Source organism: Fulmarus glacialis, unplaced genomic scaffold (assembly GCF_000690835.1).
Source record: "Fulmarus glacialis isolate BGI_N327 unplaced genomic scaffold, ASM69083v1 scaffold133, whole genome shotgun sequence".
Classification (NCBI taxonomy): Eukaryota; Metazoa; Chordata; class Aves; order Procellariiformes; family Procellariidae; genus Fulmarus; species Fulmarus glacialis.
The window spans coordinates 10,572-24,875 of NW_009203341.1; the positions used below are offsets into that span (position 1 = coordinate 10,572).

The 14,304-nt window shown below is 37.3% G+C and overlaps 1 protein-coding gene across 1 annotated transcript; it reads right to left on the reverse strand.

The window, feature by feature from the left end:
• Positions 1 to 3,020: 3,020 nt before the first annotated feature.
• On the reverse strand, positions 3,021 to 12,828 carry SSR1 (signal sequence receptor, alpha; the record flags this gene model as incomplete). Its single annotated transcript, XM_009574583.1, has 8 exons — positions 3,021 to 4,077; positions 6,155 to 6,169; positions 6,749 to 6,842; positions 7,863 to 7,941; positions 9,641 to 9,717; positions 10,380 to 10,642; positions 10,817 to 10,904; positions 12,668 to 12,828. Coding segments are annotated over 8 exons (845 nt in total), but the record flags the coding sequence as incomplete, so codon positions are not given.
• Between the last annotated feature and the right edge of the window lie 1,476 nt (positions 12,829 to 14,304).

Here is a 14,304-nt window from a genome sequence, read left to right on the forward strand (position 1 = left end):
ATAAATGGAAGAGTGTCAGAAGAATGTTATTTAGCCCATCTATAAACTCTTGCAGAAACTGAAAGATCTTTCTGGCTTTGCTCTCCTCTAAGTTAATTGCAATTCCTCTGCATATTTAAGAAAAGTCTTAGTGTAAAGCTGCTAAATTCTGTTCAGTGAGGGGATTAAACTGGTATAACATGAATCTATGTAGTTACCATCAAGTTACACTAGTGCTATGTCTTAGTATCTCCATGGAAGTGTATTGTGCAAGTCTCAAGTAATTTCAAAACACTCCTGAAACAGCCCTTGTGTCACTCCTATGAGGTAGGTAGTGTCCTTCCTTTGGAGAAGAAAAGAGAACAGACTCTTAACTGCTGCTCAGTACATCAGGCACACTGAAAAACAGGACAACCAGCCTACATTAGTATTTGACTTTCCTGCTGCTTCCCTGAATTCAGAGGGAACAACCATAACATTTTGTTTAGCACCATGTATTCCAGGAATAAACAGTGAATGATGCTTTTGATTATATCCACTCCAAGGTAAGGAAGATGTTCAGCATAATTGTTTTGAAACAAGCAGAAGCACTACCATCACTAGTCTGCTCCATTCATCTCCACAGCCTACAATTTAATTATTTTGTACATGAAGAATAAAGATGGTATTTCATCCCTTAGTCTGACAGCAGCCACTCTTCTCAGATTAAATGATACTGGGAAAAAATGAACTGCTGCCAGCATACAGAGGGCTACAAGTATCAAATGCAGTTCAAGTGCAGCTAAATTAATGCTTTGCCACCATTGTAGGCATGAACTCTAAAGCAATTTTTCTTATCCCAAGTATAGACTCATTAAGTCTTCACAATTTTTTGAATTAGTTAAGGAGCTGTAAGAAAGGAATTAATAGTGGTCCTTCACACTAAGGCCATAGTTTATTTGCAGTCTAAAACCATTTTACATCTCTTACTAATAAGGAAGAAACCCTAGCCCACATCTTCTTTCAGTTCTTGCTCCTATTCTCATAACCTCACATGAGTAGTTGTGTGGTAGTGTAGTAAGCTTGATGAAAACTAGGCTAGTAAGAATGCTAGGTTATACAAATGCTTGTGCTACCACATGGAAAGGGGTGGCATAGAGACAGAATTGCTACTTGTTCCATCTTTAAGTCAATGAAACTATACCCTACTTGGCTGGTAATAATAATGATATCCAGTAACATACCTGTGACACTAAGCTATCTGTATGTCTTTAAAAATTGAGTAGAAAATTCAAGTACCAAAATAAATGTTGTTAACCAACAGGATAAAGCAACAACTATGTTATCCCACTTGAAGAAATCTGAGTGTAGCAGACTGGCTTATTCACTAGAAATAATGTAAGAGATGCCAAAGTTCAATTACCACTACATGCTAGAATGTTATTGCTAAATTTGAACTACTGCAAACTAACAAGAAACAAGGAATTCCAAACTGTTACTTCATTTATCATGAGCAGTAGTGGACTGCTGGCCACTGTTCTTATGAACTGCTGCTGGCTGAGAAAGTTACTGTGAACCACCCACAGTGAATGCCAAGTTGTATGATCAGAAAGACAGTCTTGGTACAACTGGGCTCTCCCCATTGCTAGCTCCTATGCAAGTTGCTAAACTGTCTCCTCTCTTCTTTCATGCTTAGATCTTAAGCATTTGGATGTTAACCACTGAGTGCAGAGAAGAAAGCTAAAACCTTCAAATACTTATTCTTATTTGCTTCAGTCCTTCACCTTCTCTTAAGTCCTGGTCAGTGTAAGACTTCTAAAGGCCTAACTTGCTCCAAAACTCAATCAGTAAGGGCTAAACTATTTATCTGAACTAGGATATTATAAATTAGTATCCTCTGTTCTGATCCTTTGTCTTTTTTTTCTGGAGTACCACTGTATCTAGAACAGCTTTCATCATCACCCCCTCAAAAGAGTATCTTCCTATCTTAGGAAGAATCAGAGTACACAGTTTAAGATTACCTATTGCCAGAAGGTGGAAAAAAAAATCTCTTGATTTCAGGTTAAAGACATAATCCAAGAGAGGAAACTTCGAAGTTCAGTACATCAGGTGCTGCAATAGCTATAGGGCTTTAGTATACAAAGCATTTAATACATAAACACTTTGTGGAATCAATGCAAGCTTGAACATAAGCCCATAAGCCTACCACAGAACCAGTCAGATTACATCACTAAAGGCAAACAAAGCTGTTCCACGCAATTTGAGTGGCAATACCTCTTATGAAGATAGCATTCAACTGTTTGCTAAGTGATCTGTATGACAATTCAGCGATCTTAACTATTAAAAATATTCTGCCTGGGCTAGCTATATTATCAGGAAGTTGAACAAAGCATCTTTGGGGTTGCTTTTCCTAGTCTTATCTTTTCCATAGCAAGATGAGTCAAGAATCTTTGCAGTTCTTCTGGCAAAGTATATAGTGAGATCGTGCCAGTACAGGTAGTTTCAGAACTTAGATGCTTCAACCATGCTATGACATGATTTGCAAGTATTGCTCAGCGTTCATTGGCTCAGCTCAGTCCCTGCAGAGCAAGTGTAGATCTAAAAGGGCACTTTCACATGTGGGGATCAGGAAGGGGAGGAAAAGAAGAAAACAGAATCAATGCCTCTTCCTGAACTCAACAGGCTTCTAGATAACCTTCAGACACAGTAAGAGATGCAGTTGAGATGCAACAATTCAAACCTTATTCAAGTGCCTGAATGGCAACAAACTGACACTCTGCATTATCCGCTCTTTTTACTGTCAGTTAAATTCCTGAATGCAATGGATGTGGATCAATACCTCAGTACCTGGTAATCATGTAAGCTGTGCCTGCCACAAAAGAAAAACCCATTTTGATTGCATATAGCTTTTCTGCTTTAGTACTGAACTAACATGTAGTTAATAATGGATATGCATCTGTGTTACTCATAGGAAAGACAAGGTGATAAAAAAATTCAGACCCATGTACTGACCAGTGGAAAGAAGTTTGAGATTTAAAAACTGCAAAGGGTGAATTAAATAATTTGCCATTTAAAAAGATTATTTGAAGCCAAGAGTTTTTCAAATTCAGTTTCAAGTGTGTACAGTAAATGCAACGTCCTTGCCCCACGTAAAACTTTAAGAAAAAGTCCACATTTTGATACATATGACATTCTAGTTTTTGTGAGAGAACCAAGAACTTACTGAAAAGTTTTTCTGGCTTATTCAATAATTTCTTGAGTAAACACTGCAGAGCTACCATTATAATCAGAAAACCTAAGCTGCTGGCACAACTCAATAACTAACCATTTAACAAGTTGGGTATTAAAAAAAATTATGTAGTAATACCAATTCAGCACACAAATTCCATGCTTCACAAGTTCTGCTGCTGTGTTAGAGTCTTCCTAACACCTATGCAGGTAAATTCAGATTTTTAGGTCACTGCATGCCCAGATCAAACAGCAGCAAAGTATCTACTACTATGAGCAGCTATACCAAATTGTGCCTTTAGAATGCAAACTATGCAGAAATCTAGATGATCAATGCCTTGCCACTGAAATAGGACCACACACACAAACTTCAGTGTGTGCACACCATAGAGAATGAAGTTACTTACTGAAAAAGAAAAATGCATACAGATTCTGATACAGACATGATACAATCAAGACAGATTAAGTCACTAGACATTCAGGTTAGGGGGAGGAGAAAAATCCTTCAAAGACAGTGTACAGATGACAAGCCAGCATTACAAAGAACTCTAAAGGCACATTTCAGGTAACATGGTTCTGTTAGGACCAACTGCTTACACACGCAGGCACAAATCTTAATGGCTACCTCCCCCCCACCCCCCACAACTGACAAAAAAAAAGAGAAGTGCATTTTCAGTAATATTAACACCATTCAGTTAATCTGTTCAGTCCAAATGCTTAGCAGTATTTTCCTTATGGTGATATGGATTCTCTGCACTACTCCAATCCAAAAAACCCAAACAGGCAGGATTAGTAAAGGTTCAACTGTTGTGCTAGTTAACATTTACTCATCAGAGCCCACTGATCTCTTCTGTGCCCTCTTGTAGGGCAACCTCCTCGGTGAAGCTTTATCTAGATTAAAAAAAAAAAAAGATAGTTGCATCAATTGCTAGAGCTACTTTAGATTACATGTTGTATGACCATGTATTTTTCTCCCCCCCCAAACACAAGCCAAACTGCCCTTCTAGTGCAATGCATCACCACAGAGAAGCCAGTTCAAACAACTTAAGGCTTTTTAACTACTAGCATCCTATATAGAATAGGAACATTCTTTGTTACCTTCTGTAACATGCAACTCCAGGGTGAGGGTTGTTTAATTTGCCAGTTGCTAAAATGCAAAAACCACCCCCAAAAACCAAACCCCACACCATCTCCTGATGAAACTGCATGCTCTGCTGTTTAGAAAAGTTACATGCTCAATAACCACACTTGTAGAAAGTTAATGACTTATTTTGATCATTACTGGTTTGAATTGACCTGCCTGAAGAATATGTGATTGACCCTCCTTTAGACAGCTTTGTCTTGCATGAAATATTTCTACATTCATATAGATTAACAGCAGATGATAAGTCTATGAGTTGTGAAAAAACACACTTTTCCAGGAAGCATCCACATCTGACTATGAAGATGTCACTTTGTAATCAGATATCCGATAGGGGGAAGCCACCCAGCTTTAGCTGTATGATCACTGTATGATGCCAGAAGCATCATGCTACATTTAAGACTTTATGACAGGCCTATAATTGTCCTTTACAGTGATGATCCTCATGTAGGTAGAATTTCAATCCTTGTAATATTGTAAAGAAGCTACAATACTTTGTATGAAGTGCTAAAGTGATTGCTAAGCGTATCTGTTGACTTAAAAATGCACGTTTTCTTAAACAGAACCATCTCCAATAATTTCACTGTTTAGAGTATGTGCAAACAAAAGGAGTGGCCATCATGCCATTACAAGCCAATCAGTACAGTATGAAGTGTCTTTCAACAATAAAATAGTCAAGAACCTCTGAGGATACTGAAGGCCAAATATTTCAAAGGATTCTAGTGTAGATTTCTAATTAAAACTAACCTGGAGCTAAAGAAAACCACAATTAAGAACAACTTAAACATCAGTTTTTCCTAGACTTTAGGTATTAAGATATGAATACCTATTTAGCTTAAGAAAGGAATGGGGGACAGGACTCTATCATTGCCAGGATTTGAACTCATTTAAAGACCTTGCTCTTTGGAAAAAAATAGCATTTAGGGCTTCAGTCTTTCTTGCTATATTGAGGCTTTTCAAATTCCTGTGTCTAGATTTTGTACTATCATTCTTGTGTCTCACAGAAGACAGTGTACAAGAAAGCTTACATTTTCAGAAGTAAAACACCAATCCTTATACCTATGCAATAGAAGTACAGTTAAAAAGGGTAAAGGAATCAAAAAAGTGAAGTCATCAACTCCTGGTACAACTTCATATCGGAGCTAAGGCCTCTAGCCCTTCTACACTGAATAAAGCTCAGAATATGCTTATTTCATCAAAACAGGAGCCTTTTTCAAGTAAAGGTAGTTCTTGCAAAGGGTTTTCAAAGCACTCCTCTTGTCTAGGATGCACCTTGTTTTAAGTGAGGCCATCTCACCTCACACCAGCCAATGCTACTGGTGAGAGGAGTTCACCTGGGATACGGAAGACCCAGGAAGATAAACCTGACTATTAAACTATTATACCCAAGGCTGAGGTTTGTTTCTCACTGAAACAAGATGTGCTCAGCCATTGGTCATGATCAGTCCTCCACCTCCCTCGTGTAACATCAGCTTGACACTACACCAAGGTAGCGGGGAAGGCAAGATACACATCTGCATTTTAGATAAAGGGTTCTGGGAACTGTTAGAGGGGGCAATAGTACTTCAGCAATATTCTACCAAAACTATGTTACTACAATATAACCAGAAATAATACATATATACAGATTTATAATATAGGAAAACAAATTTATATGTATATAAAATATGTTTGTGTGGTTGCATGCATCTGTTCTGTAATCTTTTACTGCTCATGCTACATCACCAATCACTGCATGCAGGAAGCTGTACTTCTATCCATGCGTAATTATCACATGGACAACACATTAAGCATTTCCACTCTTTCGATCACCAGAGTTTGCCTCACCTCTTCTACTCTGCACTGAAGCCATGGGAAAGCAAAACAAGAAACAGCAAGAGAAGTTAGAAATATCCACAAACACACAAATGGTCTAAAGAAATCAGATATTGGGTTTAGCGTTGGTATTTCAGGTATCAAGTAGAACTCAGTCATTTTGGAATTGTGCAAGAAGTTAATACCAAGTCTTAATGTGGCTTTACTTAATACACACTTCTAATGTGTATTTAAGACTTTGGTCTATAGGCAAACTTCCAAACAACTTACAGAAACTTTGAGATGATAGATATTTTCTCTTATTTAAACCTCCTTTGTAATCCAGGTTTTGGGTAGAGATTTTATACTGTTGAAAAAGAGTCTACAGAGCAAATTGTAAAAGTCACCAATAGTCATTATTGTATCAACCAGTGAAGTTTGTTCTATACAAGAATAGGCTGCTAATGTAATAGTCTAATAATTAAGCACAGTGCTTTAGACAATTTTTTTATTCCCTAGAAGACATATACACTGTTCTGAGAAATTAGTATCAGCTACTTTTTCAGTTACAACCAATTGATTAAGTAAGTTTGTTACACTCTAGTTTGTGGAAGGCAGACTACTTACTTATTTGATTTAAAGTTTCTTGGGGAATCCAGCTCATATCAACATCATTCTGATTTGATGTTCCCATCTCTACTTTCTGTACTGGTCGTTTTCTCTGAAAATTCAAGAAAGAAATAAGATTTTCCTTTCCACAAAGTTTTGATAGCACAAGTATTAGAAATAACTAATAATGCTATATTTAATGAATTGCAATTATATCACTAAGACACAAACTTAAGGCTAGTCAATGTATGAAGATGTCTTTGTAGCTTAGCTTTAACTATCTTTACCATTAGCAATTTATTCACCTAAGCTTGGCATTATCACTTCTAATGCCTCGTAACACTTATTCTACTCAAAGATATGGAGATTTCATGCACGCCTGGGCAAGTTCATTATACCTGTTAAGAAAAATGGCTGATGATTAATCAAACTTTGTCATGATCGGTTTCATTATACTTTCTCAGATTAGCACAATATTCTCATATGTCACCTTGCAAAATAGATTTCAAAGCACAGTAATCATTCCATACTTCTTCCCAAGGGAAACTACTTCAAAAGTATCGTAAGCCAGATCGCAGAAAGACATAACCTATGCATTGCATGCAGATGAGACTTAAGCTTTCAATGGCTTTCACTTGCCAGACCACTTACAGGGACAAACCCTTAGCTGTTACAGCATTATAAATGGAATCCAGAAGGCCCAAATCAACATTATGGTAAAGCATTGATAAGAACTAAATAAAGGACCAGACAGTTGTTTTCCCCAAAGTTTGACCTAGATTAAACTAATAGGTAGAAATAGAAATGAAGAAAGTCTACCCAGTAAGTATTGCATCTGTATCTGCACACATCCAGTGACTGGAAGGTATCAAAGCTTCCAATTCAACCATTTCGGTGTGGTGCCAAAGAGCAGACCCAAAGAGCATCAGGTAAGCAATCTAGATGTCTCCAATTACGAACATTTTTTAAAAACTCTGGTTTTCCCAGTAATCTCCAAGGTCTTAGTTCTAAAAGTAAATCTTCTGAAGTTCTATCTGTACCATCGTATGCCAGAAGCAATTACTGAATTGCTTTCTTTTCATATCAGTAAGGTCTTGTATTAACACGTACATAGACAAAATACACTACCTACCTTCCTAGATTCTAGTAACTGATGAAGGCCAACAATGACAAGTAGGCCGAGTCCAGCAAGGAACATGTACATGAAGATCCTTTAAAAAACAGTTTAAGAGACTATTAACTAAAAATCTTAAGCATTTAAGAGCGTTTACAAAGAGGCATAGAAACTCAGCCACATGCCCACATGATCTTTCCTAAGAACTTTTGTAGGGGGTGGGTGGGGGAAAAAAAAAAGAAACGACTCTGAAACTGAAATGCTAACAAATGTTAAATAATTATTCTGACTTTGATTTCAGAACCTGTAATCCTAAGTTTAATTCTGAACAACAGAACATCTGAAAAATGCCATATAAACTGGGAAACTATCATAAATAATTATTGATATTTAGTAACTACAAGAACTCTTTTGCAGTATCATGTTTCAAGACACTGGGTCACAGATAATATTTATGTTTTGACAGCTTTAGCCACTTACAACCCCTTAAAAATCTTTTATATGCATTTAGTATGCTACTGCAAAGCAAGTACTGCTAGGATACTAATTTATTGGCAACAGAGCTTTGAAAGGCCTTACTTATCTTGCTCTGTGTGCCACAGTTAGAATTCTACCTATGCAAACAATTTTTTAAATCTGTGTAGTTTGTTTTGAAGAATTCTACCTGAAATACCTGTTGATACTTAGCAAGAGGTGAACAAAAACTATATCTAAAATTATTTCTAAAATTAATTCGGGGAGCAGGCAGGAGTTTTCAGGTAAAGAATCTATTCCAAGTTGAACATCTTAACTCAGATTTATGACAAAGGAAATTAGGGAGTTAAACTACAGAAGAGACTTAATTGAACATCCCTGTTTTAGGGTAATTATCTATTCACAGGGTATTAACTCAAACTGCTTCTAATAATTTGAATTCTTTTGAGAGCTCCTTTATCAGATTATCACACATTTTCACGTGACCAATTGTTCTTTCATTGATGCTATTCTGTTTGAGAAATATGAATTAATGCAACAGCTATTTCTTTTGGTTTGATCTTTTTTAAAAGGAAGCTTGCTCAGCAGGCAATTTCTACCTGTGGCGAATTCAAATATTCAGCATTGTCTACAAGTATTTCTGAAGATTTTTTTTTTTAAACTCACAGGTTCTCTTAAAATTCCACTCTAGTGTTAGAATATTTAAAAGCTTATCAGCACAGCATATGCTTGCAACACAAAGTGTGTCAGATGTACTGAAGTCTTTAAGACTGCAAAAAAAACCACTCCTAAAGGAGACCTGCTACAGATAGGGGTTAGTGCAACAAAGAATGAGTGCAAGTTCCTCCAAATACATCTTTCAGTTTATGTAATCTTGGATTATACTGGAATGCTCCAGAAGCAAGTTATTCCAGTCTTCACAGTAAGACCCACAGCCCAATACTATGGGCCCTCTGCACCTTTAACTCTTAGGAAAAAGCACAGTAGCATAACAAAAGCTTAACAGCTTTGAACTGTTCCGTAGCTGTGTAACATCAGGTCCTACTCCAGGCTTAAGCCCTCCAAGCCAAAGCAGATGTGTAAACTGCTCACTGACGCAGTACCAATCCTGAAGATCCCTAGTATTAGTACAGATCTTAATTTGGGGAAAAAGTTCGTATTTTCAGTCTATCAACATTGTACAAGTCAAATGCCTGCTACAGGATCAGCAAAACCAGCAGACCTAACATTCAATAAGAGGATACAAGAACTATTCTCATTGGCACCATCAATAACCTGTTCTACCAATATACCAACTAAACTTGAATCTCCAGCCTCCTTACGTTTCTCCATCCAGCCCATCTTCTTTTTCAATAATTGTAACAGTTTGATTGAAGACAGCATCTTGAAACACATTGCCCTATAACAAAGTTTCCACATAACATTTTAAATTCATTTCTTGAACACATACACAAATGTTTTATCTTTTTCCATGTTCTTGGAAAAACTCTAGCGTAGTAACTCCTGCATGAGACTTGATTAAGTTTATGAGCAGTGCAAGTTTGACTCAACATACAAAAGCCTGTTAAACTTTGACCTGCACTAAAAGAGAAAAGAATCTCCTATTTTAATGCCCATTTATGCTTTTGGATAGCCTTCCCCCAGATTGCAACTACTGGACATTTATTGCTCAAAGTCAAGTTTGCAGATGGGATTCAGGTTGATAGTTAAGTTTGTTAGCGAAGCCCAATCTGAAAAGCACAGTGAAAGAAAGCTTTCGTTTTTTGGGGGTTTGTTTGTTTTTGGTTTTTTTCAATCAGTACAGCCTGCTACATAGTTCTAAGGCATTCTAGCTTCCACTGCTGACATAACTTTAAGTTTAACATATACAGAACTAAGTGTTTATGGGGGGCTATTGTGAAACATGTAGACAGTCACTTACTGTGCTTATGTATCTACTGATTTGCTTAAAAACCACAAAGGTATTCACTTTCTGAAGAGGTAGTAACTTGACTAAGCAGTTCCTTCCCGACATTTCCACATCAACTAGAAGATTACAATGAATCACAACATCAGACTTACATTTACATCTCTGTAGTTGAGATTGATAACTAGTCCGAAAGGACGACCACCCATAGGCTCAGCAGGGATGAAAGAGTACTCAAACGTGGCTTGTCTCTGTGGTGGAACTACTGTATTCAGAGGGAGAGCTGTGAAGTTCTGGATATAAAACTGGTAGTCTTGAGGATACCGGAAAGAAGCATCGAGAGACTCGACAATGAAATCCTCTGTACCCTTATTGGTGAAGCCCACCAGAAATTTTACGATGTTGTTCGCTGGAAAGTCTAAAACACAAAAAATATTCAACCATTAGAGACTTCATACACCACATCTAGCCCATTTCTAAAGAGTGTCTAGAACAGATTCTGGTTTTTTTTTAGAGCTTCACTGTTTTATGCACACATTTATATAGTCTAAACAAAAATAAAGAAGATCGTGTATTAGCACAGGACTCTTACCTTCACCTTTCACAAATAAGATGGTTGTATCAGCACTAGGTGAGGCTTTAGGTTCTCCTGACAAGTCTTCTTCCTCTTTTTCTTCTGTCTAAGACAAGAGACTTTTTTGAAAAATCCTATAATGAACAGTGAAGCAAAGACCATGCTTGTTTCACGAGAATCCCATGTGTCAAAGCACACAACAACAAGCATTAGTATCAATTCCTTCTGTTGCAGGATTAGCACATAGCCTGTTCTCCCTCTAGATTTGATTAGCATCATTTTCAGCATTTATCCTTCTACTTGTTATATTTGACACAGTGACTAATCTGAACTACATTTACCTGTATTGAAAGTTTTATAATCAGAAAGCAACAGTAAGGTCTCTGCTTGGGGGTAGAAGGAATGCTAAGTGTTCACATCTAAGCTATTTCTATTTAGAAAACAAGCATTTCCAAAATTACAGGCAACCATAAGGCAGATGAGAGTTACTTTTACTACAGAGGGAGTGTTTATAGAAGCTTTCTATTCCGTTTTAATTAGTTAAGTGTTATCTATGCCTGGAAATGGTTAGACTGTTGGAGCTAAATAAGTTCGTGGATTCACTTGTTCAAGCTCACTTTTGTGATGATTCACTTTAATTGGGCAAATGCAAGCATTAAGGGCTTGTTTTCCACATGGTGATCATGGGATCACCACATCCCCCACCAAATGAAAACAAGGCTGACCCCATTTTGAACTGTCTGAACTAACTGTTGCAAGTTAGTTAGATCATTTGATTTCACTGCTTAAACAACCACTTGAAGCAGTGGATAGCCTACTGGATCAGTCATACATGTACCACGATCTAGGGAAGCCATGAACCAGAGTTGAGCACCTAGCATCTTGATTTCAAGATGCTATGCAAAACTGTATCTTCTATTTCTGTGACAAATAAAAGAAACTGCCTAAGATATGTAATGTTTTGTACCCGAGTCATAGACTATTTATTAAAAGAAAACTACATCCAAAAGATTATTTAATAATATTCTCTCAGTACTGAATACCTAGCATACCTTCTACCACTTAGCAAAGCTAGTCAACCATAAGCTCACCAACTTACCAACGTCAGTAGAAATCTAACAGAATCAAGAACAGTTTACCAGGTGTCCATTTTTATTATGCACGTCTTCTCCTGCTAATAATGTCCTAAACTTTCTTATTTTACACCAGAAATTTGAGAAATTTTTGTACCAATTTAAGTACACTAAGTGTCTAGCAAGCCTAATACTCTACTGCTATAAGCAGATCACCTAACTACATAAAATATTTCACTTTGTCAAGCTGAAGCAAGTGACCCTGAACAGCAATATAGCCACTAGTATAACAGGCATACCCTGCAACAAGTGTCAGAGACTAGGAACGTAGTAAGTGAAAACAGGCTGCAAAACAAGGTTTTCAGAATTAACACTGAGCTTAACTAAGAACCAAGATTCTGTTGCCCCTTGAAAATCAATACCAAAGAAGCCAGAATGAAGTAGTCCTATATCCCAACGTCCTTCTCAGTTTACTGAGATGCAGCTTAAGCTGGAAAAGAACTATAAGGGGGCTCCTATGAGAATCTGGTTCTCTCACTTGGTGTTCTTCTTTGTGAACGGCAGTTTCGGTAGTCAGAAATCAGGCTGTGCCCATGTGGTTTTTCAACTGGTAATTCAGGAAGAAAAATAAGTCCTTCTGAAACTCCAAATTGAACACAAGTCTAACTGGAGAACGGGAAACAGCTACTTGGAAATAGCAATGTTACTAAACTCATATTTAAATATATCTAACTATCCAGCTTCACGCACTTTTGGTCTAATTCATACTTATGAAGTAACTTTCATGTACAATTACCAAGTCTGTTGGCTCATCTTCTTCAACTTCAGCTTCATCATCTTCATCCTCAACTACAGTATCTTCCACAGCTTCCTCATCTTCTGTAGCATCTTGAGCTGCAACTAATAAACCTGAACCTACCAAAACAAAATGCAAATACAACAAAGCCTTTTTAATGTCTAGTTAATCAACAGAAAACTAACATTGTAGTACAATTGTCAAACTAATGTTTGAAGAACTTCTTAAAAATCTGTCAAATACAGTGTTTTGAAGTCTCAGTTGCAAAAACCTGACATTCAAATGATTGTCTGTGTTGATCTTTCAGCCTTCTTCCTTCTCTAATAACTTTCTGAACTACTCACTTATGTGCCAGCAAGTTCAAAACCAAAAAGTTTACAGCTAGATGACAAAAAGCTCAGCATTCACACAGCAATGCTTAAATTCGCAGAAGGCAACCAACTGGCATTAAAAGCTGTTGTTTAATCTTTGAACATATGAAAATAGTTTAATTTTGTTTTACAAATGTGAAAATAAAAAGATACTGCTATTGCCAGGACATTAATTTAGTAAGTACTGTTTCTTCTAGTAAGTTTAATAAACAATTAGCATATCCTTTTTCATCTGCCAGTATAAGAACACTACACTTTCACAGGTAGTTAAAAAGTTATTATTTTAGCACTTGAACAAGACTCCAAGACAAGTGCAATCTGATAGTTCATTGCCTCTTTGGTTTTATGGAGCCAAGTCTCATACATTCAAACACTAGGCAGATATGATTAATACAAATATTGGCCACAGGACAAAGTACTGTCTGTTTGCAGTTTAGAGCACATGCAGGCTAGGCTGAGAACTTTTAAAACATATACACAAAACTACAGGTTTTTCTTTTAATAAACATAACATTTTCCAAAAATGAAAAAGAGTAGAAATTAATGGATGATTGATTTACACAAGCCCGAAAAAGGCCTAATTGCTATGAATACACATTTAAAATGAATATTTAAAAACTTTCACGGGGAATAAGAATCCTTGAGCAGGACAAGTATATCCAAGGACTTTAGGATTGTCAGTCAGAGCTAGAAAAAGCAAATACAACCCCTCCTCTCAAGTGTCTTTAGAAGGTACACTCAAAGACTTTTGCTCAATCACATGCAATACTTAACCTAAGACTAACTACAGTGATTTTATTTGCTGAAGTTTTAAACTTGTAAGTCTACAAATAACCATTTTTTAAAATGAAAACCTTCGTATCTGAACAGGGTACAGGTAAGTTATAGGCACTCTTCACAAGCAACTGCGCTAGCACATTCTCTTAGACCTCTAATTTACTGTCTTTTCAATGGATGTCAGAAGGGCTGATGATGTGGCAATAGCGGGAAACGAGAGCTGCCCGCTGTGGGAAGGAACTAACACACGGCGTGTGATGCAGCCTACTGCAAGAGCTGGGCGAGATGGCTGCGCTTCTGTCCTTCCAGACTTAGTAGGGGGGAGGCAATTTTCAGATGTGAATCACATAACGCTACAGCGTAAACGGAGATTAGTGCTCGGCGACGAGAAGGACACTTGAGGGGTGGAAGGAGACGAGGTGGGAAGGCAGGCTGGCAGCCGGCGCATCTGCTAACGCTCCGCTGCAGAAGTCAGCACCCCCGAGAGCG